Raw genomic sequence first — 23,308 nt, 5'->3', positions numbered from 1 at the left:
TTTGGAGATGTTCCAGTTTTCTTCTCCTTTCCTGATGTTGCATGCTGAGTGATTTTCGTGTACTGTTAAATGGGAACATCAGCATTAGGCTGAGTGCTCTGCTTCTTGCCAACCTCCTGCACTGAAAGTATTATTGTCTCCTGCGTTATTCTAATGTGGCACACTCGCTGCCTAATGTATTTTGTTGATGGGATTATTCATTTATTTATTTGGCTATTTGTATTTGGCAATCTTTCAGGAGCAGAAATGGGAAAAATAAGTGCAGTTGATATGAACTGGTTGAATCCTCCACACTGTCTAGCTCAGCTTATCTATTTTAAACTGCAACCATGTCTTGTGGTCCTTGGTGGTCACCTGTTGCCTGGGAACTGCTGTGGTTATGAAATTTTCTGTTTGAAGATGGAAAATATTCAGTAGGCCTTCCAGGTGGAATTATACTTCCCGACATACTTGTGATAAGCCTGTCTGTTAATGTGGTGCATTTCATCCTGTTCTTCTGTGAAGGTATTATTCAGTGTTAAGCTAATTTAAAGAAGTTCTAACTTGCACAGTACAGCTCTATATACTCTTTCTGAGCTTCCTGAAAGTGCAAAATAATAACAGTATCTTAACATTCTGGTTAGTGCAGGAATTGAGATCTAAGTAACAAGGTCTGGGGCAGATGTCAACCTTAACAACTGTGTCATATCATTAATATATTTTGCCCATAACACTGGCCTCCACTTGGCACTTGGCCTTATGAAAACTGCTGCATTTTTTTTTTTTTTTGCTTGGAAGCAGAACAAAGTGCTGATAGCCTTTTAAGCATCAATTTTTATTAAAAAACTTATTTAAAAATGGTTTAATGTTTCTTTGCTAATCAAACCAGGTAATATTTTTAGCTGGTAGGGAACTTTATTTCCATCTAAGTTTTTGAGAGTAGATTGTCATCTGGCTGCTGTCCTGCAAGATATCACTTTGCAAAAAAGGAGCAACCTTTTTCTTTTGTTTCCATAGATCTTTCACTGCTCTAAGTCACCTGGATCAGATGTTTCCTCTCTGTAATACTTGTAGACAGTTGTGAGTGTTCCTGCTGCATCTGTTGATTGAGTCCTGTCTAGACAGGCTTCTGTGGAAATCAAAAGGGTTTCTGACACCTTTATAGCCCTCCGTAGAGTGTCTGCAGGGCAAGTGTAGAAAAGTGTTTTTGGAGTTCCTGTTAATGCTAAATTAAAGCAGAGGTGCATCCTTCCTTTTGTTCACAATGTCTCCAACCTCTGAAGACTGGATTGTTCTGCAAGGGATGCAGTCATCTCAAAAGGGAAGGGCACCATGGAAAGCTACTCACCAAGTTGTACTGTAAGCAGCACTCAAGGCTTCTTGGGTGGAATGCAAAGAATTAACCAAATTTCAAACATTTTGACGTAGGGATTTGTAATATACCAACTTTGATCTTTTCATGCCCAGACTTGAAGTATAAGCATAATGCAGTCTTGATAGTGTCTTTCTTCACTGTGGATGAGTCTACAGGTTCACTTTCTCTATCTTCCATGATGTCTGGGCATCTTTTTACCTTCTCTTCTTCATCCTTCTGTGGTTCCTTCCTTGAGGACAGAATACCACTGGAACTGGCTGGGAAACATAAGGCTTTTTCTTAAGGCATTTCTATCCGATGTCAGTTTCTGAAACTCTTTCATTTCTGCAGTAATTCTGGTCAAGTGCAAGACAATTTTTTCTTTTTTCCAAGTGGGGATATTCTTTGGGATGCAGGAGAAAAGCTGGGCTGTTAGGAGAAATTAGAACTCTACTATTGTTTTCTTGGCTCTTATTTAGTTGTTCTGGCCAAGAGGCTTGAATCTTGAAGTGATGGTATAGAATAAGTTCATGGGCTGATGCTAATACTCCCAAGTGCATTTTTACAGATTAATGCGACCTTTTGCCATGATGAAGAATGTTGTTTTTAAAATATGGACAAAGCAGAACACCTTTAATTGCATGTTCTTCAATGATTTGGGACCTTCAACTGCATCTCTATGAATCTTCACCTCTGGACTGAAAAGGTTTAGGATGTGGCTGTGTAGTTGCTTCCTGGAGCACTTCAGGGAGCACATCCCATGGCCTGATGTTCCAAGATTGAACTTGTGAGCAGAAGCTTTCTTTTTTTTTTAATGACAATGGACTTCCTCATTCTGATAGTTTCAAAATGTGCTGAGCACAGACTTCCTTTAAAACGGCTCATCTCATTGCTGCCCTTGCCATCTCCCTTCGAAGTTCAGCAGCCTGTGTTGCTCTCCCCAGAGCTGACCACTGCACAGCATGCATCACAGCAGAAGGTTGTGGACACAGCTGGTCCCAGTTTTCTTCTGGAAGAGCCTTCTAGGGAGGATGCAGTTGCCAGTGTTTACAGTGTGCAACAGCGTGTCCGTTATGCTGGATGGTGGGTGGATGGGGAGGGTGTCAGTTCTGGGTCAGCAGCCTTTAAAATTTATGGCTGCTTAATGCAATGCAAGCAATGTTGGAGTAGAAGGAATGCATTATTTTGCTGCTGAGGATATAAGCTCAGGACCCAAGGCTGGGGAGGCTGAGCAATTGCAAGGCAGTGGGAAACAATGGAGAAGGAAATAAGTCCATATCAGCCAGTGTGGGAGTGCTCAGCTCTTGTAAATTGCTGCATTAAACTGTGAACAAAATAAGATGTCACAATTCCACACCACTGTTATCAGTGTTCCTGCTTACTCACATTCTGAACCCAGCAATATTGCAGCTATTGTAATAAAAGTTCTGTAAAATGACAATGACCTTGCATCATGGTTTCTGGGGTGACAGTACCCGAGCTGTCAGTTGCTGTAATCTTGCTGTAGGCAAGAAGTGATTGTAGGAAAATACTTCCTTCAGTACTGATGAATATTCCACGTTTGTTCGCCTTTTTTATAGTAATTTTTTTTAAGGTGAATGTTACGTTCTTAAGGTAATTGTTTATACATGTATATTTACATATTTGTCTCCCCTTCCCATAAATTCTGTTCTGCTGAGTTTTCATGTTTAAAAAAAAACAGCATAGTCTTCCTCTCTACCACAGGAGGAAATCTCAGGTCTGATTTTTTCCATTTATACTTATCCATAGTTGAATAGCTACAGGTACATTCTCATTGATTATTTGGTTAAAAAATGTTATTGAAAATTGTCTGCTTTTATTTTCCATTGTTAATAACTAGGTTAGCATGATGCTCCCTGTGTAACAAGTGTTGTTCCTACTTGTTTTAACGGGTCTTCTCTGGAAACTGCAGTCTAGCTCTTTGTCTCTTTATTTCTTTTTGTTCAAGTTCCATGGATTGCCCCCACAGTGACTATTTAATGACAATTTATTGATGTCGCTTTTCTGCCAAATGAGTGGACACAAACTCTTGTCTACCAGTTCCTGGTAGCAAACTGTTTATATTTTAATTAATTAGATATGTGAGATTCTTATACAGTTCCCCTTTTGACTGTTAACGAGGAGATTATGTGTTGCACTACAGCTTACAGTTGAAGAAAGGCGATGGTCTCTCATTCTTATCCCACTCCACATTTGCACAAGTAACTTTAATCAGGCAGGTATGAGGGCTGCTCCAAAAGTAATGCCTCCTATTTCATTATGTTGGTCCATGATGTCAGAGGTGCATGTTGGTAATATGGTAGTAGAGCTTGAACCTTCTTGCCAATATTCCATTACGTTCGGTTGCCATGTGACAGATGGCAGCAGAGTGACAGCCTGACAAAATGGTGTCTGACATGGAAGTATGTATGAAGCAAAGGTGTGTCATTGAACTCCTCCATGTGGCGAAAATGGCACCAATTGACATTCATTGATGCTTGCTGAACACTGATGGAGACCAAACAGTGGATGTGAGCACAGTGAGGGGAAAAAAAAAAAGCAAACCTGTTAGCTTAAATATCAGTCTTTACCCCTCTAGATCATTTAGAGTTTACTGTAGAAAGAAAAGGTCCAGATGGGTATAAGCTCTACATGTTTGATGCTCACTTGTAGAGGAATGAATGGGTGGCACAGGGTGCATGTGACTGTGCTGATGAACATACTAGATTGCATCATTACTCCCTAGCCCATGGCTCTTGTTCAGTGAAAGCCTATTTAAAGTGACTTAAACCAACTGATCTGATCTTAAAATGAAAACGCTGCAGAAGGTTTTCTGGTTACATAATTAAGAAGGAGGAAAAAGGAGGTGCTGTTAAGTCTTTTGGATAAAGAAGAGATTAACTGGAATCAGATCTGTTGCAAATACTAAATGAATACGTTGCCAGAGGTTTTTGATGGGCGTAATGGTGTATCAATAGCTAATGGAAATGAGGTTTCATTACTGCAAATACTATATCATAAGTGAATCTTATTTTGACTTCCAGGTAAAAGTTGTCACACCATGTGTCACAAGACTTGCTTGCTGGCAGCAGTGAGTGGCTTTGGGAGCTGGTATCACCCAGCTGGAATGAAACCTGTAGGAGCTGAGCAGAAGCCATGCACTGGCTATTAGGGAGAGTAGCCTGGTTGCAGAGTGGCCTGGAGCAGCAGGTGAGGAGACAAGTGAGACTAGCTGATGGCAGGGTGGCTGTCTTGCAAGTGCTCAAGTAGAGGCAGAGGAGCACTGATAACAGTTTATATCTCAAGGAGCTTTTCTCCCTAGTGTTCCTGAGAAAGGCAAAAACATTAGGAATGCAGTGAAGGGGGAGGTGGGTGGGGATGGAAAGAGATACTGCTGTTCGTGGTGGTTGTTTCCCAGGTGAAACTGGAAATCCTCTTCGGGACTAGCCCACTGTTTCTCTCATCACTGAGATAAACTGATGATTGAATTCAGACTTGCAAAAAAAACCCTTCCTTCCAGGCTATGTTTGCAGACTATGATTTGATGTGCCTTTCTATGGGATTAATCCCTGGGATTGCTTACAGTTGCATCAGTGTTATTCCTAGTCTCTTGCTATCAGATCATAGCACAGTGCAATTTGTCTAGCTTTAGTTCTTGTATCATGAAGCATCCCTTATACATGCTATGGACAGACTGAGGGCTTGCTGAAGTGGTGTGTTCTCTTGATTGAATATATAACACATGATTGTCTGTGGTTATGCAGGACGAGGCATGATAATCTTGTTCTCTCCTTACGTGATTTCACCATCAGCTTAAACCTCTACTACAAGGCTGCTAATCCGACTTTCCCACCTTCCTGTGACCATGTGTCTCGTTGTTTTCCCTTGCATAAACTTCCTCTGGTGCAGCCATTGCTTTTCTCAGAAGATGAAGGTTCCAAGTGGGTTGCTGAGCTGCAGTGGTTTATCCTGCAGTTGCCTGAGGACTAGAACTTTTCAGCAGGGATGCCGTGGGACTACATGATGGAGTTGCTGGTGGTTGGATGGGAGTAGGCAGAGAGAAGGGTGCTTCTGTGATACCAGCTGGAAGCTGGGCACAAAATGGAGCTGTCTGTGTCCATTACCAGTCTTCAGCATTGACTGAAGTCTGCAGTATCAGTTAACAAATTTTAAGTGGTTGTGGGAGGAAATATAAATTGTCTTTATCAGGATGGGAAATCCACTTGGCTGGCAGAAAACCAATATGAAGCACGATTGAAATTGGGTGTTTTACTAGTTCTGCTGCTTATAGGCTACTTTGCTTGTGTAGGTAAATGACAGATTTGATTGTAGTTTAAAAAGCAAAGCTTTAAGTATGGAGATACTGTGTAAATAATGCAATAAAGGTGACAACAGAGGTTAAGTATTAGACCTCTTACTGACTTCTGCCAGTGTGGGATTTTACAGGCGCATATTTTAATACAATCTTTAAATCTCTTTCTTTGATTTTTAAGGTGTCCCCATTCTTTGTAAAGGGATTTACACTTTCCCTGAAATCTGTATTCCATTCTGATGCCTACTGCTAAATGCACATAGAGATGTGACTGATGTACCCTGAGGATTTTTTTTAATGGAATGGCTTCGGTGATACAGCTTGAAATTTAATAACAGTGACATCTAATACATCTCAATACTAGCAGCAACAAAAAAAATCCACCCAATGCTAAGGAGGGTATAGCCAGCCTACCTGCGAGATGGGCCTTTCAAAAAGTGGACAGTGTAGTTGAAGGAAGGCATAAAGGATTGGGAAAGTCACAGAAACTTTTCTGAGGGAAATCTGTAATGCCAGGAGATATCCAACTTCATTGCAGAACGTAGGTGAGCAATCAATCTAATGCAATAGCTATTCTGTATTTGTTTGCAGTGTGGCATAAGGGTGTAATGTAGTTAAAACACCTGCGTTTACATAATCACCCTTGGGAAATAGGAAGGGCAGAGCTGATGTTCTCCAGGTAATGCAAAAGACAGCGATCTGTGAAATGTTCTCTATTTAATTACCATGCGAACTTCAAGAGCAGAATTAACAATTGTACAGTAAGTGATTCTGAAACATTGAAGTTTCATAATTGTGACTGAATATGTCAGCTAGTATTACTGTCATTTCTTAAGATGTTGCAAAATCAGACCTGTGTGGATCAGTGCTCTCTCATGTTCCTGCAGGGTCTCTGGGTGGGAGCGGTCCTGCCATCATTACCCGCTGGACATGTCAGAGGGGTAACATTCTAGAAAATGTGCTTCTAGCATCTGCCTCGGCTGGAAGTTACCCCATTGAAGCTTGTACTTCGCTGTCATATTTTCTATCTTGCTGAGAGATACCTATAAAAGTAAGGCCCTGTCTGCCAGGATCTGTAAAGATATGACAAGGAGGAATGGTTTTAAAATAAAAGAGAGGAGATTGAAGTTAGATGGAATTTTTTACTGCAGTGGTGTTATCAAGATTTGCTTTTAAATAGTAAAAGTATATTTGAACATTAAAAACTCTGTAGGGGGAATAAATAAGTGCAAAGAATGGCAAATATCTCTCATGTGGGTTAAGCCAAAGAATGCTAGAAGCTTGTTCTCATTTAAAATTAAAGAATGTTTGAGGCATACCAGTAATTCTCGTTAGGGGAAATAGTATTAGTTTTTTTTTTTTTTTTTGGACTAGCAGAACTCGAGTGCTTCCAGCAACTTAATGCCTACTGCTTGTCATCATGTGGCATTCTGAAATGGTTGCTGTGGCATTTTGCACGTTTTTGTTGGCTTAAATTACTTTATTGTGTATCCCCTCTCCAGTAAAATTAATGGTCAGATTTGAAATCAGTTCTGCAAAACTGTACGCTTTAATTCAGCTGCAGCTATTTCAGCTGTCTGCTGAGCCATGGGGAACTGGAGAGCAACAAATGGTATTGCTCTTCTGATGCAGCCTGTTCCATCATTTGGTTCACTTATGTCCCATCTTTATAATGATGAGGCGTATTTATTTCAAGGTCTCTTCAAAAATGATATTAGTTCAGCTGGCTTGAACCGCAGTACACAGGATGAATTCTGTTGCTATTTAAAAAAAATACATGTATGTATATAAAAAGCACTCATTTATTTCTGAGAGTCGAGTACCTTCATAAAGGTTTTCACAGATGATTTCGTTTGTTTAATAGAAATGATTGCAGTGCTTGTTTTCCAGAGCTGATTCTGCAGGTATGTTAACAGATATATGAACTAAATGTTGTCAAACTGACTGAACTGTGACTAAATAAATGCTTAATGTGCGAATGGGTTCATAGTGTGAAGAGCTAAATCTGTGTATTTAAGAAATGGTTTTCTTTGTCTCCAGGTCGTTGTGCCTTCAGGCTAAATACTTCCTGTTTCATGCTTAGGGGATAAGTTCTATTGGCTTTGAAAGCAGTAGTGGAATCAGACCTGTGCCAGAACTTCATTGGATTTCTTCCTATTGACATGATTGTATTGTGAAAAACCAGCCTTTCGAAATTGTTTTTTATTGAAGAACAGTCTAATTGTTTCTCTTTTGTGTGGTTATGTGGGTTTTTTGGGGGTGTTCTTAAAAACAAACAGCAAGAAAAATAACAACGGAAAGACTTGTTATGGTATTTCCCAATATGTATGAGTTTGTGTGTGAAGTGTAAGGTGACAAGACAAAATGTACCTCCTAATGTAAATGTAATTAATTGCTCATAGGAGTGGAATTACAAAGGAGAAGTAGGTGGCTAGTTGAGAAAACAAATAGAATTGTAAAATGCTTTGAAAATAAAGTAGTAGTGTTGCATGCAAAAGTTGATTTTAAATCTTCTAGCTATAGGAAGGTTATGAGTAGCGCTGTCCTCCTCACAGACATCGTTCCTGCTCTTGGAATACCTAGTTGTGTCTTTCTGTTCTTTGCTTACTTTCAGATGCAGAATAATTTCTTAGCGTCTGTGAGGTGGGCTGCTCTAGGGCAGCTAAGCTGCAAAATTTCCAGAATAAATTCAGCGGCGGTTGTGAACAGAAACGAAACTTTGAAGGCTGAGGGCCTTTGTTGTATCAGTTCCTGTGAAATGTTTTTAGGGGAGAAGAGCTGTGAGTGCTGAAGTTGGGAGAGGTGGGGCAAGTGTTTATGCAACAGTATGGAAAGAGCATTTTTGTCTGCTCTGCATATCTGCCATGAGCAGAAGCAGGGGATTAGAAGTAGTTGAGTTCCAGTGACCAGCTGGCATTGGAGTTGCTGTTTAAACACTGACAGCGTGTTTATCTGGTTCTTAATACAAAACTGAAGTGGTGTTGACATGTCAAATGGATAAAAGCAAAGACTTGTGCATTGCTGAGGTTGCAATTGTCAGGTTTCAAGGTTTCAACCATGAGGAGGAGGAAGTCTATCAACACCACAAAGGGTAATAAGTGGCAATCTATTCTGAGTGAGCAGTTTCTGGGCTTTTGAGAGCATGTTTGGAGGTAGTAGATTTCTCATTTAGCGTAGGTCTTGGTCAACATATAGAACTAGCCAGTCTGAGCTTCATTTAGATAATCTCCAGGTTGACAGGAGGAAGACTGAATGGCAGTGAATTCAATAAGCTATTGCTCTTCATTGAAGTACTAATTAAATGTTACATGATTATTCAGTGAATATATATTTTTTTGACTGAAACACTGAGCTGTTCTGTGAACAAAGTATTTTGTAGGTTTTGGTAGAATATGTTGAACGAGGCATCCCGTTTGATATACTTTGATATATAGTCTGATATACTCTTGACTGGATATTCTAAGGTGACTGAAATAGGAAGAAATCTGTATTGTAAGGCTAACTTACTGTAATCAATCTATTTAATAATTATTAATAAAGTACAGATTTTCAACGCTTTCCCCCAATGCAAGTTAACCTTCAGCCACGTTGCTTGGCTGATTGTTGTACAATCTGAAAAACCTTGCTTTTCAGCTCAACTGGGTTGAGTTTACATAGTGTCATTATCATCCATACTTTGGTTTATAGAGCAAGATGACAGGGTTATTTATAATTTGCCAAAAAGAAGAGGGTCATTGAAATTTACAATAGAAAAGGAAGGAGATGTTTCCTGCAATTGCTAATTTTGCCAGCACCTTTATAAACACAGTTTTATAACACTGTGGTGCCTTTTTTAGAAAACGTAACAATAACGGTGTAAAAATGGACATGGACTTCTTTCATGTTGAGTTCTGTTAGAAGCTTGTATGGGCGTATGTCTGCTCATTGAACTCCAGTGTGACTGTACATGTGTGGGGGAGTAAAAATAATTGCTGTGGATTTATGGGTACAGCTATTGCTGAGGAATGTATGGGGAGTGATTTATTGGTTATGCTAAATGCTCTTGATCACAGTAAATGTAAGATTGCCAGAGCAAGTCACCATTGACTTTAAAAATAAGATTAATTAAAAAGAAAAAAGACTAAAAAACTGGTCTCTGCAGAAATCTAGCTGCTGTTGTATTCATCTTATCTATATAGATTCCTCAATATTTGCTTGCTTAAATGTAAAAGGGGGCAAAAAGGAAAATTCATGCTTAATTTGAAAATAAAAAAGGAATATTTGATTCACTAGGAATTGAAGATTATAGTGCCCATGTATGAACTGCATTTAGGCAGTTAGAATTGCCCTGTCAGTAATGTAAGGCAATCAAATTAATCTATGCAGGTAGAAATAGATTAGGCTTTTGTGTGCTTGCATACTAAAGGTCATAAGGCTATTTCTGATTTTAATAAGGCTTTGAATTACAAAGAATGTTCAAAACTGTCTCAGCAGTACACTGGGCATGTGATGGAGAGACTTAATGTAAAGAGTTCAGTACAGCATAATAACAAAATTAAATTTCTGTGAAGTGAGCAACTGTATGGGGGATTATGGGATTATTCTCTACTTTTTAATAGCTGTGTATATGTCTGTTTTTGTTGTGCATTTTGCATACATAAATTTTGCATTTATGTAGAATGTTATGTTGAGTGATGATTGCTTAGAAATAAGAAACATCTTCGTTTTAACTTGTTTGAAAGATGATAGGCTTACTGGATCAATGTTGACTTTTCTGATACCTCAAAAAATAGTTCTGCAACATCTGTAAAGTGGAAGATATAAATGATAATTGCTTCTTAAGCATAGCTGTGAAGAAGTAAGGAATTCATCCCCTTAGTCATAGTGAAGGTGCTTTTTTTTAGCAATTTGAATTTCTTTGGTACTGTCTAAATCAAGTAGTATAGGGCATGTGAAGATGGTCAGCATAAAGGCAGTTGATGTTTTGCTAGGAAATGAGGTTGATGATGATTCTGGAAGATGGTGTTTCTGGTAGCTGTCAGCAGAGGGAACAATTTCTGAACAACAAGAAAGGGTAGTTTTAGGTGCAGAAGTGCAAGCAGGAAAATGTGGGTAGCAGAAATGAGAGTTGGTAAGAGCTAGATCAGGTGAACCCTAATGAAGACAGGCTCGTCAGTTGTGTTTTGTGATGAAGGGTGGGCGTAGCGTGCTTTGGGGTGATTGAATATTTTGAAATTCCAGAGAACAGGAAATGCTTTAAGAACTAGAGATAAGGAGGAAAATATTTTATAGGCTTGCTGCAGTGCGGGATCATAGAATGGCTTGGGTTGGAAGGGAAATTGAGGATCATCAAACTCCACTATCCCCTGCTGCAGGCAGGACTGCCAACCTCCACTCTTAATACTAGACCAGGTTGCTCAGGGCCCCATCCAACCTAGCCTTGAAAATGAGAGGACAAATGAGAAGACAGTAGGGAGATCTGAAGAGTGAGCAGGGAGATGTTGCACCATCGTGGGGGTAGAACTGGCTCTCAAAAGCTGCAGCTGACTTAGACTGGAGGAGTCTGAGATTGGAGGCCAGAACAAAGGAGCTGGTTATCAAGGTGTGTTGCAGCCTGGACTAAGAGGTGAATATTGTGTGAAGATTATGCTGAGGTACTGAAAGTGTCACTCAGTGGGAGTAGGAGTGGCATCATTCAGATGTGCTGCGGTTAAAAAAAAAAAAGTCTGTGGGTGGAAATGAGCTAAGATAGGGGCTGGTGGGTACTTGATTTTTGGAGTGAAAAAATCAGTATTCATATGAACGTTCTTTGTTTTATATATGTGGATGGTGCTGTGTGCAAGCTGGATTTGCTGGAAATTTCTTTGAGTTAATGCTATTGCCAGTGGTACTATAACGCTTCATAATGCTGTTGTAGAAAGAGTTGATTCATAAGAGTGTGATTTGCATGCTAATTATAATGTGGCTAATTCCTGTATTTAAATAAGTGTGCAGATACTGGAGTCTCTTCTCCCTCCCACCTGTCTTAGAAACCCTTCTTGATAGAAAATTGAGTTTTTCAATAGTAAATGTTGCAAAGAGGAACTTCATCACATTACCAGTGAGTTGGACTTTTAAAGGCGATGGCAATAAAAACAAACTAACCAGCTGCTCTTTATTTATATCTTCCCCTTCACTGTAATGGTTAACCACAGTGTGGTTTCTTGAGATAACGCTTTATGGCATGGAAGCAACTTGTTCAGTATGCAGAGATTATGAAATGTTGTGCATAATAGCTCAGCTATAAGTCAGCATCAAGTGTTGTGCGATGTGGCCAGCTAATAATGCTCCCTAATCTGTATTTCACATGTGGTGATCCATTAAACTTTTTTTGTTTCCATTCTGTTTGCTGAAAATATTTTCCAAAATGCTGTTGGAGAGGGCTATTGACATAATGAGACATTGAGCTTTGTTTTATTAATTACAGAAGTCTATATTTGTTTTGTTTCATTTTTCCTGCAGGCAACATCATAAAATCTTAATCAGGTGAAAATGGCCCTTAGCAATTTAACCTCAAAGGCTGTGCTGCTCTATGATGAATGGATCAAAGATGCCGGTGAGTCATTTAAATCTAAAACTTAACTTTCAATAATTTTGAAGTTCAATATGTAGATATTATAGGTGTGCTGATACCAGCTTAAAGTAGTTTTATCTTCCTGTTCATGTTTCATAGACTTGTCAGGATAGCTACTGACATTTTTAACTATAAAGAACAAATTACGTTCTGAATTTAAAAAAAAGAAGGAAAAAAAAAAAAAAAGAAACAAAACTTGGCTAACTTACAGGTATAACCCCAGACTAATGAAGTGCTGTCAGTGATTACTCTGTAGGAGTTTCTGGCTTGCTTAAATATGAAGTTTAGTTTTTTTTCTGTGCTACTGAATGCAAAGCTCTAACTTTTTCACTACCAAACAATGGTAGGCTATTGATAATACTAGGTGTGTGGTGTTACTGTATTTTGTCTTTGCCAAATACAAGCCCTGTTAAGGTACAATATATTGAAATTAGCCCTCAGAGCAATTCACTCTAAAAACCTATTTCATAAATTAGTCTCTTGGTGCACCCAATATGAGGATATTAATCATGTTTTGCTTTAACATAGTGTTCCTCATTGTGATAGCTGTGTAGTAAATGGTATTAGCTGATTCTTCTCAAGGGAGACTTGAGAAGATGTGAAAGATTGACAAATACTTATATTTTCTAGTATAGCTTCCAGTATAGCTAGGAACCATCTGTCTTGTTCATAGACAAGCTGTGATGCTACTGAACAGGGAGTTTTATCACTATGATGCATGTAGGTGAAGTGGATTGAGATGGGTGACAGAGAATTTTTGCTGCACTGTCCGTGATGTCACAATTTGAGTTTCTTATCTCTCTGCCCACCAGTGCTTGTATTTGGCATCTCATAATATATTATGGTTTCCTCAGAACCAAGTGGGGAATGTTTTGGTAGTATCAGTGCGAGGGGCAGATGCAGAAAAGCAATCAGTTGTGAAGAGCAAGTGATTCTCTTGCAATGCTATGCATACAGATACAATTTTTTTCTAATCTGTTGTGCAGTGGTTCACAACCCCATTTGGGTGGTGATGGGCAGCAGCAGTGGGCACAGTGGGCTGTGAGGGATATTATAATTCATTTTCTTCAAGCTTTTTATGTTTATGTAAAACCCTGAATTTACTAACAGGTATCACTTACATGACTGTAAACAGCATTAGAGTGCTTCATGGATAACACATTGCTTGTGTGCCATAGGTTGAACATAAATTAAACATTTAACAAGAATTGCAGTGGTATAACTTCATTGCCAGCACACAGCAGCAGACCATGAAAGCAGCAATTTATGGAGTCAGTAGATATCTCAGGGTCCTTCTGTGATTGTGGAGAAACGTACGTCTCTTTTAGCTGGGTCTTGGTGATGAATCACAAATAGGTGCAGTAGGATAAAGATGAAGTTTAAAAGGGTTGGCAGCATGTGTGGGAGGAGACTGCAATAACTGAAGCCTGTCTGTGGTATCTGGAGAGGAACTTGTAATATTTTTACTGTTTGGAAGCTTGTAATATGAAATTGTTGTTCAGGGTGCTGTGAAAGTGGTGACATGCCAGGACTTGTTAGGCACAAGCTATGAATACCAACCGATGGGATGGAATGTTTTCTAACTTTGAAATCCCCATACTTATTACCTCCAACATACCGTTTATAACACTTGAGCATCTTGAAAAGTGGAGCTACTCCCTGTCTGTACCTTGAACTTGTGAGACAAGGTTTATGCTCTTCCAGAGGAATGCAGTCTCGTTTGCAAATGCAGCCTCAGTAATCTGCTTGTGCATTACCTTCCTACACTGCCTTCTGAGCCGCATTAATGTATGAAAATGCTGGCTTTTCATGGGAGAGAGCTGTAGACTGAAAAGAACATTAATCGTGATTCCATGTGTCTTCCTCATTGTGTGGTGTGAAGAACTGATGACTTATGAGGAGCTGCTGAGAGAACTAGGAAGTTTAGTCAGGAGAAGATGAAGCTAAGGAGAGATTTTATTGTTCTCTACAACTGCCTGAAAGGAGCTTGCTGTGAGGAGGGGATTGGTCTCTTCCCTCAGGCGGTTAGGAAAACAGGGTGGAATGGCCTCAAGTTATACTGGGGGGGTTAGATCAAATATCAGGGAGAACTTCTTCATGGAGAGGGTGGTCAAGCACTGGAATGGGCTGCCCAGGGAAGTGGTGAAGTCCCCATCAATGGAGGCATTTAAGAGATGCGTGGGTTTAGCATTACGGGACATAATTTAGCAGCGGGATTCAGTAGGTCAGGCTGCTGTTTGGACTTGGTGGTTTTAAAGGTGTTTTCCAACCTATGTGATTCTGTAATGCAGGAAGAAGCATAGAATCCAGCAGGTGCTAACTCTTGTTATTCGGCTGGAGTAAATTTGACTCAAATGGTGTCTAAATCTTGATCAGTGAAAGTAAAACCTGAGTCATTAAGAATTAAATACTTTTCAGTAGCCTTTTTAGGATTTAATGAGTACAAGACAGATCTGATTTCTTTTTTCTTCTAGATCCGAGATTGGAAGGCTGGCCACTCATGTCTTCACCTTTTCCAACAACCTTTATCATTGGAACCTACATCTATTTTGTCACTTCACTGGGACCCAAACTCATGGAAAATAAAAAACCTTTTGAACTCAGGCAGATAATGGCATTCTATAACTTTAGTGTGGTAATACTTTCCTTGTATATGACTTATGAAGTAAGTATTACTTTTATTTGCAACATAGTTATATATTTCATGTCTCTAAAAACCCTAATAAATTGTAATAAACTTTAATAATAAACTAACTAATACAATTCTTGCTTTTCAATTCTCAAAACTGTTATTCTGGTTGCTTTAGTTAAATTTCTCCAAGCAGTATGTTAAATAAGTTGAGCTGGTACTTGATAAAAGAGAGTAAGTCATACCTAGAAAGATAGTAAAATATTTTATATGCAACTATATACAATTTACAGATTTAAAAATCCTTGCAACATATTTGATTTTCATTGGCTATGTTTTTCTTAGTCTGATGTAATTGTTTTTATCCTATGCCACAGTCAGCAATGATGTTTCATTGTGATGCAGAGTATGTTTACTAAAGAATAATCGTCAATTAGGTCTGCCTTTTGAATTTCAAATGCTAACAATATCTAATTTCAGGTTCCTCATCGTTTAAAAATTTTTTTTAAAAAGTATCTTTGAACAAGATGGATGATGTTTCAGAGAAGGAGCATTGAGATTTTGCTGTAGTTCATAGCTCAAGCAAGTATTAGACTTCTAAGAAAGCAAATCCTGGTGCTATATAGAACTGGTGTTGATTGACCAAAAGGCCTTTAAGAATGAATAGTATAGACTGTGTAGAAACTTTAATCTAGAACCAGTTTTTTAAACCTTAAGATATCTGCTTAAGATCTTTTTTTTTTTTAAAGAAAAGCCCAGTGAAACATCATTATGCTAGTAACTAATACTGATGCTTTTTATATAAAATCTAGTTATGTGGTTATATGGTTTGTCAGATTATTCATGAAAAGGTGCCAGATAGTCCTGCCAAGATGACAATGAATCTGCTAGATCAATTGCAAAGATCTCATCATTATTTACAATGAACTGCCTGACATTTCTTTTACCAGCACTTTAACAACAGTGCAGCAGTAGTTACTTCGTGTAATGGTGGTTGTTTTGAGTGCTCTAAGGGCAAGATGCATATGTTTGCTTTTTGCTTTTTGTTTTGAAAAATCATCAAATATCTGTTTGTGGTTTGGTGATAATCTTGATTATAAGCCCTCAAGTTTATATAAGATAAAGTTAGTAGCAGACAGAATTTTAACATAGCATTCAATCTGCGTCAAGATTTGTATTTTAAAATTTCATGAAAGGATGCATAAATGCAGTATGACAGATTGAATCTCTGCTATTGTCTCACTCAGCAAGAAGCTGATTTTTTTTTTTCTTCCCTCTTTGGATCCAAGCCATTTTGTGGGTGTTAAAGTATTACGCTGTGTTGGTGTTCTACATCTTGCTTTATTTAAACAACTGTTTCCTTCTTTAGGAAGTTAACACATTTATTGCAATTGCAGACTAATTCATTTCATCTGTTATGGAGCTGAACCTCCTATCATGCATAAGAGGATTATGATGAGAAATATTTTTTTAAACTGATACAAGATGCAGTAGTCTCAATGGCTGGCAGGAGAGTGAGCAAGTGCAATATTAATAATGTGGCTCTTGTCTAATGCAATCCAAGACAAATGATCAAATGATTGAGAGAAATTACTGATAATACATGCAGGCCTGCCTTGTATACCTGCTCTTGACTGTAAAAACCCATTACGTCAGTGAAAGGTAATTGAACCATGTAGTTAACTAAGCAAGATTTTAGGAACTAGGGTACTAAAACTGTAGTGAATATAGATTTGTTCCTTCTCATTAAGGGTAGTAAGCTGTACTTCTCAGTTGTACTGATTTTCTTGAGTAGTAAGATTTTTGGCTGTGGTAACGACTTCCAAAAACTTTGAAAGTGTTGACTTGTTTTTGTGGTCTGATTTATACAGTTACTTAGCTAGCAGGTGTTTTGAGATGTTGTTTCTCCTCCTGTTAGTAATGCTGTGAGATAATGGGTGTAGAAAGAAGCTTCTTGTCTATAGGTGTGGTCCTGGAATTACAAATTTGTTAATCTGTAGCAGCAAATGGTAACTAGCCCACACAGAGGTAGGTTTCGGACAAGCTTGCTGATCCAGCAAGTTTATGACGTTGTTTTGCCGTCCTGCTTAGTTACTGCAAAAGTAATCTGACATTAATTATCTTTTCATAAGACACAATGTAAACCTATGCTCTAATTTTATGTGCTTCAGTTTCTTATGTCAGGTTGGGCGACTGGCTACTCATTCCGATGTGATATTGTTGACTACTCGAGGTCACCTACAGCCCTAAGAGTAAGTAGCCAAATGCAAGGCCACACTGTTACGCTACTCTGACTTTATTTTTGGAAATGCTTTGAACAACCAAATGCATTTCTTTAGAGTGGAGTGCTCTAAAGGATAATGCCCTCCTGTGTAATGTAGAACATGTGAGTTAACTGTAGGGGTTGGTTGTTAGGGAAATGGGCAATACATTTGTTGGCTTGTTTCTTTTGGTTTTAAAATTCTCTAAGGATGAAATATTTTTTTTAAGAAAAAAGTTGAAACAAAGCCACAAAACAAACTATATATCACCAAGGCACTGTTTTCTTCTGTTCTTCTGTTTTCCTTTTATACACTTACTTCCCTTTCTTGGTTTTATTTATGATTATTAGAATTTAACAGTGTTTTTCACTCTTGCAGATGGTACGAACTTGTTGGCTATACTACTTTTCCAAGTTCATTGAATTATTAGACACTGTAAGTATTTGTAGCCTAATAAATGATGTATTGATGCTTCCTTTTCTCAATAAAAGAACTGTTGCTATTGGGGCCGAAGGCATAAGTTGCTTTTTTATTAACTCTGTGACTCTCATTACTGGAATACCATGGAAGTGTTAACCTGTACTGTCTTTCACTGTACTCTCATCATTCCTGGACAACCAGGGAAAACGATAGTTAGATAACATACTTCTCAAAAATTAGGAAGCCCTGATAGCTTGGCTGCTTATCAGCTGATTACACGAACCCATTGTGCTGCAGCAATGATTGTCTCAACACAGTGGATAAAACACGGTATTGATAATGTTGAAATGTGTTGCATGTCATCTTCAAATTTTTTTTGCTTCTGGAATATTTACATCAACAGCTCTGAATACAGCATAAGTTGCCATACCTACCTTCTCTAAATTCTTGTGTGTGCTTGTGTTGCGGTGACCAGAGATGCATGTAGTGGTAGGCCTGTACTGTAAACTATTCCGTAGAAAGTCTGAGCTGCAGTGTGGTAAAGCAGAATGCAGACCTTGGTCACCACTACCAGCTGTCTGCCTTCTCTTCTTTCTGAAGGGCTGGCAGAGCTGTTCTCAAGACAGCTTCTAGATGCTGGAGTCAGCTGTGATTTCTTTGTCTTATGGTGTTGGGTGCAACAGTGATGATTCAGGGGCTGACTCACAAGTAGCTTGGATGTTCTGTACCCTGCAAGCAAAGTTAGCCAGCTGACTTGCATCTATCAAAAGTCATTTTACAACACTTGAAGATCCTACTGACTGGGACAAATGGAATGGTAATGGAAGCGACAGAAATGTTAGAACTGGAAAAGCCTGAATGGCTTAGTTCTCTATTTAATAATCTTGTTAAGATTGGTACTTTTTCATTAGCCCTGGGTTTGGGGAAAAAAAAAGTTAAATTGTTTTATTTGAATCCACCCAATCAGATACCTATTTCTCAGCAGCTTTTTTTTGTTATTGCAAAAGTGATTTCTTAGCTGCATATAAGTCAGCTGTTTCCAAATATTTTTCCTGGCTCACCAGACTAATTTTTTTGTTTCTTTTCTTGCCATCTCATAGCACCTTTCTCATGACCTAGCTTCTTACATTTTTCTTCCCGTTGTGCCTTAACACTTATCTCAGTGTTTGTCCTTTTAAATGTGGCCCATCAATATCTATTAAAAATGCCTGCATATATTCTTTCCTATGTTACCTTTTCCAGCAGTAGCTAATTTGGTGTTCAAAATCAAGTGCTCTTTCTCTAACTTAATACTTTTTCTTGCCTCCGTCTATTTCTAGTCCTTTGGTTCATTTTCTTAAATGTCTTTTCTTTTGTACTTGTAGTTCAGGACACTTAAAACATCTTATCCTTCTTGATAACTTCTCAATCCATACAAGTACATCTCGCACTGTCCATTGCACGTAGAAGATAGCTCAATCTTGGACACTTTCTTTCAAAGCTTGCTCTGGCTACTGAAAGTCCATAGGTGGATTTTAATACTGGTTTAATTTTTTTTGAAAATCAGTCAGACATGTCCAGAGCATCACTTTCTTACCTTATCCTGCAACTGCAACAATGAAGAATTATAAAATGTACAGTAGAGAGCAACCAGCATTGACACATACAGTTTTCTGTAAGTATGTTCAGCTTGAATATCTTCCATAACATTCTGCTTGTTAAAATCTGTTTCAGATATTTTTTGTGCTGCGTAAGAAAAACAACCAAGTTACATTCCTGCATGTCTTTCATCATTCCATCATGCCATGGACCTGGTGGTTTGGAGTCAAATTTGCTGCAGGTAGCAGAGAGACAGTTTAACTTTTACATATCTTCTGGTAGCAGAATTTAAACAAACGAGACAAACATTTGAAGAACAGATTAAAAAACTCTTGGGAACATTAATCTTTTAAAATTTGTATGCCTTCAGGATCTATGATCTGAGATCACTATACATGACAACTATGTAAATGGGACAGTACTCATTTTTCTTATTTGACATAATTTTATTTAGTTGAGGGGAAAAAGTGCAGAGGAGAGAGTTAAGCAGAGCACAATTATGTAAATAAGAGGTGTGACTGACTTTAAAAGTGGTAGAAAAAAAGTATAAACTCAGCACCTAATTTGAAGACTTAGTCACTTGGCACGTAAGAGCTGAATTGGAGGGGAGTACTGTGTTCTTGTCATTCCTAGCATTTTTATTTTTACTGTTGTTAGGCAGTATAATGACTGATGCTTATTTGCATTGAATACTAGTGCTTTCACAAAAGTATAGAGCTTAATTATTACAAAAACTTAGACTATACTTGTATTTCAATTGAAATAATTTTTTTTTTGTCCTCTTTAGATTACAGTTTCTCCTTCCTTGCTCTGTATTTCTGTGCACGCTACAAAATTAGTGTGCAACACTAGAAAATAAAGCATGAGAATAGTCTGGTAGTTGCAAAATGGAGAAATACATACTCCTTTAGCAGTACATCTGTAGGAAGGTGTGGGGGGGTGTTTTTCGTATAGGTGTTTTTACCAAGAAATATGTTTTTTTGTGCATGTTTCTTTACTTACGTTTTCTCCTGTGTTCATCAGTCAAACTGATGAATAGAATTATGCTGATAACATCTGATATGTTAGTTCTTGTTTTATGAATGTGAAAACAAGCCCCAAAAGCAGTCTTACTTAGGGGTCTTTTGAACGAGCCCAGTGTGCAGATCTTCCTTGTGTATGGAAGGATATAATTTTACTGCATTTGCTGAATTTCTGTTATTAGGAAGCTTGATCACATCTTTTCCAAATGTTGATGAATAACTGGAATATAAATTAATGAGAAAATTGTGATTAGTTTTTTCAGCATACAGCTTAGTATGTCTGTAGAGCTGCAAAGAATCCCAGCAACTAATAGCCCCTCCTCTTCAACTTCAAAAAGTTCCCATCTATAAGTGACTAACTTTCTGCCTTTTATCTGGGCATTGGATCATTATACCAGATACAGGCTTCTGAGTTTGCATCAGATTCAAGTTTCCCATGTGATAATTTGACCAATACTTTCAGCAAACTGTGCAAGATCTTTTTTCTCCCCTGCTCAGTCATGAAGAGCTGTTTATTTCTACTCTATTGCTAATCTTTATATTAATCTTTTTAAAAATTGTTCTGTTTAACAATTTATTTTTTTTCCAAGAACTTCAGTCCTGCTGATGATAATCTTCAGTTTTCAGTTTTGTCACAGTTTGTCCTTGCTTCTAAGTAATGTGGTTGTGGTCTCTACTGACCAAGCTTTTCTTGATGTGATATAAACAGGAAACAAAGTATTGCGTATATCTATAGTGGTGTTTTTTGGACCATATTCTTGTACTGTTGTTTTTTCCCCTCAGCTTTAACTATTTATTTTTTCTTTTGCATATTCACTGTGTAGGCCAAGAAAAGTATGTCCTTTCAGACTGTGAGAACTCTCAAATTATTTTTGAAAAATACAAATAGCTTAGTTTCAAAGACAGTTTGCAATCACAGCTGGAGCAGCTATGATCTATCAAGCTGGAGGTAGTGAGAGCTTCTAAAATCACAAAATAAGTCTTATTTATAGCTTAAGTGATTTTTTTTTTCAATGGCAAATTGGCTTTTGGATACAAATGTTTCTCACCAAGTGTCTGCTCTTCATTTTTTCTTTCTCTTTTGCTTTCTTTCTGATGGCTCAATATTTTCATGTTCATGATTCTCCTAAAAATACCTTGCCACTTCTTCTTAATTTGAACTGTGAAATTTAATTAATTACTTTAAAATTACCTTCTGCCAAATTATCTAACTCCTTTGTTGATCCAGTGGAAAAAGAAACATTTCCTCACATGCTACATGAAATGTTTTTGTCTTCCTTGTTCCAGTCATGAGTTTGCCCCAGAGTATTGTTACTTGGCCTTAAATTTCATTTTCACTGTATGCATGCTTTTGAGATGGAACACGGATTTGTGAGGCCTTCGTTTACATCATGATTCCAGAAATGTTCTGTCTGAAACTATGATTTCTTCCTTGGAGATTCATTGGGGATTTGTTACTTATCCCCCAAAGTTCTGTGAAGTTCATCGTGATAAATATAGGTATAAAGCAGGTGGAACACTGCTTATACCAAATGCTCTTCACATACATCTTTCACTTCAAGACATTAGCGATCTTCATTTTATTTAAGGTCGCCACAGTTTTACTGCTGTTTTGGAACAGTTTAGATAAACCTTTGTGATGAGATCCCTCAGAATTCGTGTCAATCCTATTCTGGTCAAATACTTAGAGGGTTCATTAATGTCTACAGGCTCCTGTAGGCTTTGTGGTGTTTTTTTTTCTTTTGACTCAAACTACTGAGAGCTGAGGTGTCCTTTTTAGTGCACAGTGCAATAATACTACCTTATTTTGTTTTTCTACAGGTGGCTTAGGAACATTTCATGCTTTGTTGAACTGCATTGTACATGTTATCATGTACACTTACTATGGAATCTGTTCTTTGGGACCAGCCTATCATAAATACTTGTGGTGGAAGAAGTACATGACGACTATCCAACTTGTGAGTAGTTTTCCATTTGACTTCAACTATCCAACTTGTGAGTAGTTTTCCATTTGACTTCAACATCTCTCAGAAAGCTGATTGTGGCTAGTGCAGACAGTGCAATATATTTATGCCTTTTATATTTGTGTAAATATCATACAGTTGGTTTAGTGACTGAATTTTCAAAATTTTGAGTTAATTCAAAATTAATTTAGTTTCTGGCTAAGCAGTTACTGCTTGCAAACACATCTCTGTGTAAGTGGGAATGATTTAGCTTGAATATTTATAAGTTATTTAGAGGCCTTTTGTCTTGGCAGTATTACCTGTGGATTATTAACTTAGCGGTCATGTGGAAATTTTCTTTTAGTCCTCCATTCTTTTTTTGGAATCTGCAGCCTTCTGTGTCACATGACAATATGCAGTCAGAACTAGAAGAAAACTAATGTTCACAAATCCTAATGTGTTTTCTGTTCGACTGGCTAGTTTTTCCAGAGGAATGTCCCATTTGTTACTGGTCAATGTCAAATTACTTGTTTCTTCTGAGTTGACCAGTATGGACTCCTTTTCCTGTAGTATGGGTTTCTCAGTTCTGAGTATAATTCATATTGTCCTGGCACTTCTGTTTTTAATCTCAGTACAGTAACAATTGGGGAGCATCTAATGCTACATCTCAGTACCTGAAAAAGCCCCCAGCATTTTATGGATGTAAATTATGCTAAATCTTTTTAAATGTCAGTAGAAAGTTTGTCTTTTAAACTCAAGTATTGATTTTCTTTATCTTTTTTTTTCCCAGGTTCAGTTTATTATGATTACAGCCCACATAGGACAAATCTATATCATGGATGATTGTCCATACCAGTATCCAATTTTCATGTTTATTATTTGGCTATATGGCTCTATGTTTTTAGTGTTGTTTCTCCACTTCTGGTACCATGCCTACACAAAGGGACAGAGACTACCAAAGATGACAAGAAATGGCATAAGAAAAGATCAGTGAAAAAAAAAACTCTTGCCTACGAAAAAAAAAAAAGAAAAAAATGCATATGTTAAAGTTAAAACTTGCACTACTTGACAATCAAGATAATTGGGTGCACACACTACACCATGTATATTTTGTATGTTTTCTTCCAAAGCAGACCTAATATTTTTGCTATAAGTTATTTGGGTTTCAGAATTTGGGAAGTAGAAGAGGACAGTGTGGATTTGATTTAAAAAAAAAAA

The 23,308-nt window shown here is 37.8% G+C and overlaps 3 protein-coding genes across 4 annotated transcripts in view; 1 reads left to right on the top strand and 2 right to left on the bottom strand.

Annotated features, from left to right (window-relative positions):
- Positions 1–23,308, bottom strand: part of LOC104914906 (zinc finger SWIM domain-containing protein 6-like) — a 537,827-nt gene that overhangs the window by 253,746 nt on the left and 260,773 nt on the right. The gene's annotated exons all lie outside the window — the stretch shown is intronic.
- Positions 1–23,308, bottom strand: part of LOC104914911 (zinc finger SWIM domain-containing protein 6-like) — a 490,619-nt gene that overhangs the window by 236,010 nt on the left and 231,301 nt on the right. The gene's annotated exons all lie outside the window — the stretch shown is intronic.
- ELOVL7 (ELOVL fatty acid elongase 7) overlaps positions 1–23,308 on the top strand; it is a 29,308-nt gene extending 6,000 nt beyond the window's left edge. For both annotated transcript variants that reach the window (XM_010725450.2, XM_010725451.3), the window contains exons 2-8: positions 12,126–12,219; positions 14,712–14,902; positions 17,038–17,118; positions 17,506–17,562; positions 19,261–19,366; positions 21,969–22,105; positions 22,881–23,308. In XM_010725450.2, coding sequence (XP_010723752.1) covers positions 12,156–12,219; positions 14,712–14,902; positions 17,038–17,118; positions 17,506–17,562; positions 19,261–19,366; positions 21,969–22,105; positions 22,881–23,084 — 840 coding nt within the window. In that variant the 5' untranslated portion in view covers positions 12,126–12,155 and the 3' untranslated portion in view covers positions 23,085–23,308. The remainder of the gene's footprint in view (positions 1–12,125; positions 12,220–14,711; positions 14,903–17,037; positions 17,119–17,505; positions 17,563–19,260; positions 19,367–21,968; positions 22,106–22,880) is intronic.

Source organism: Meleagris gallopavo, chromosome Z, assembly GCF_000146605.3.
Source record: "Meleagris gallopavo isolate NT-WF06-2002-E0010 breed Aviagen turkey brand Nicholas breeding stock chromosome Z, Turkey_5.1, whole genome shotgun sequence".
Classification (NCBI taxonomy): Eukaryota; Metazoa; Chordata; class Aves; order Galliformes; family Phasianidae; genus Meleagris; species Meleagris gallopavo.
This window is presented reverse-complemented; position numbering and strand designations above follow the sequence as displayed.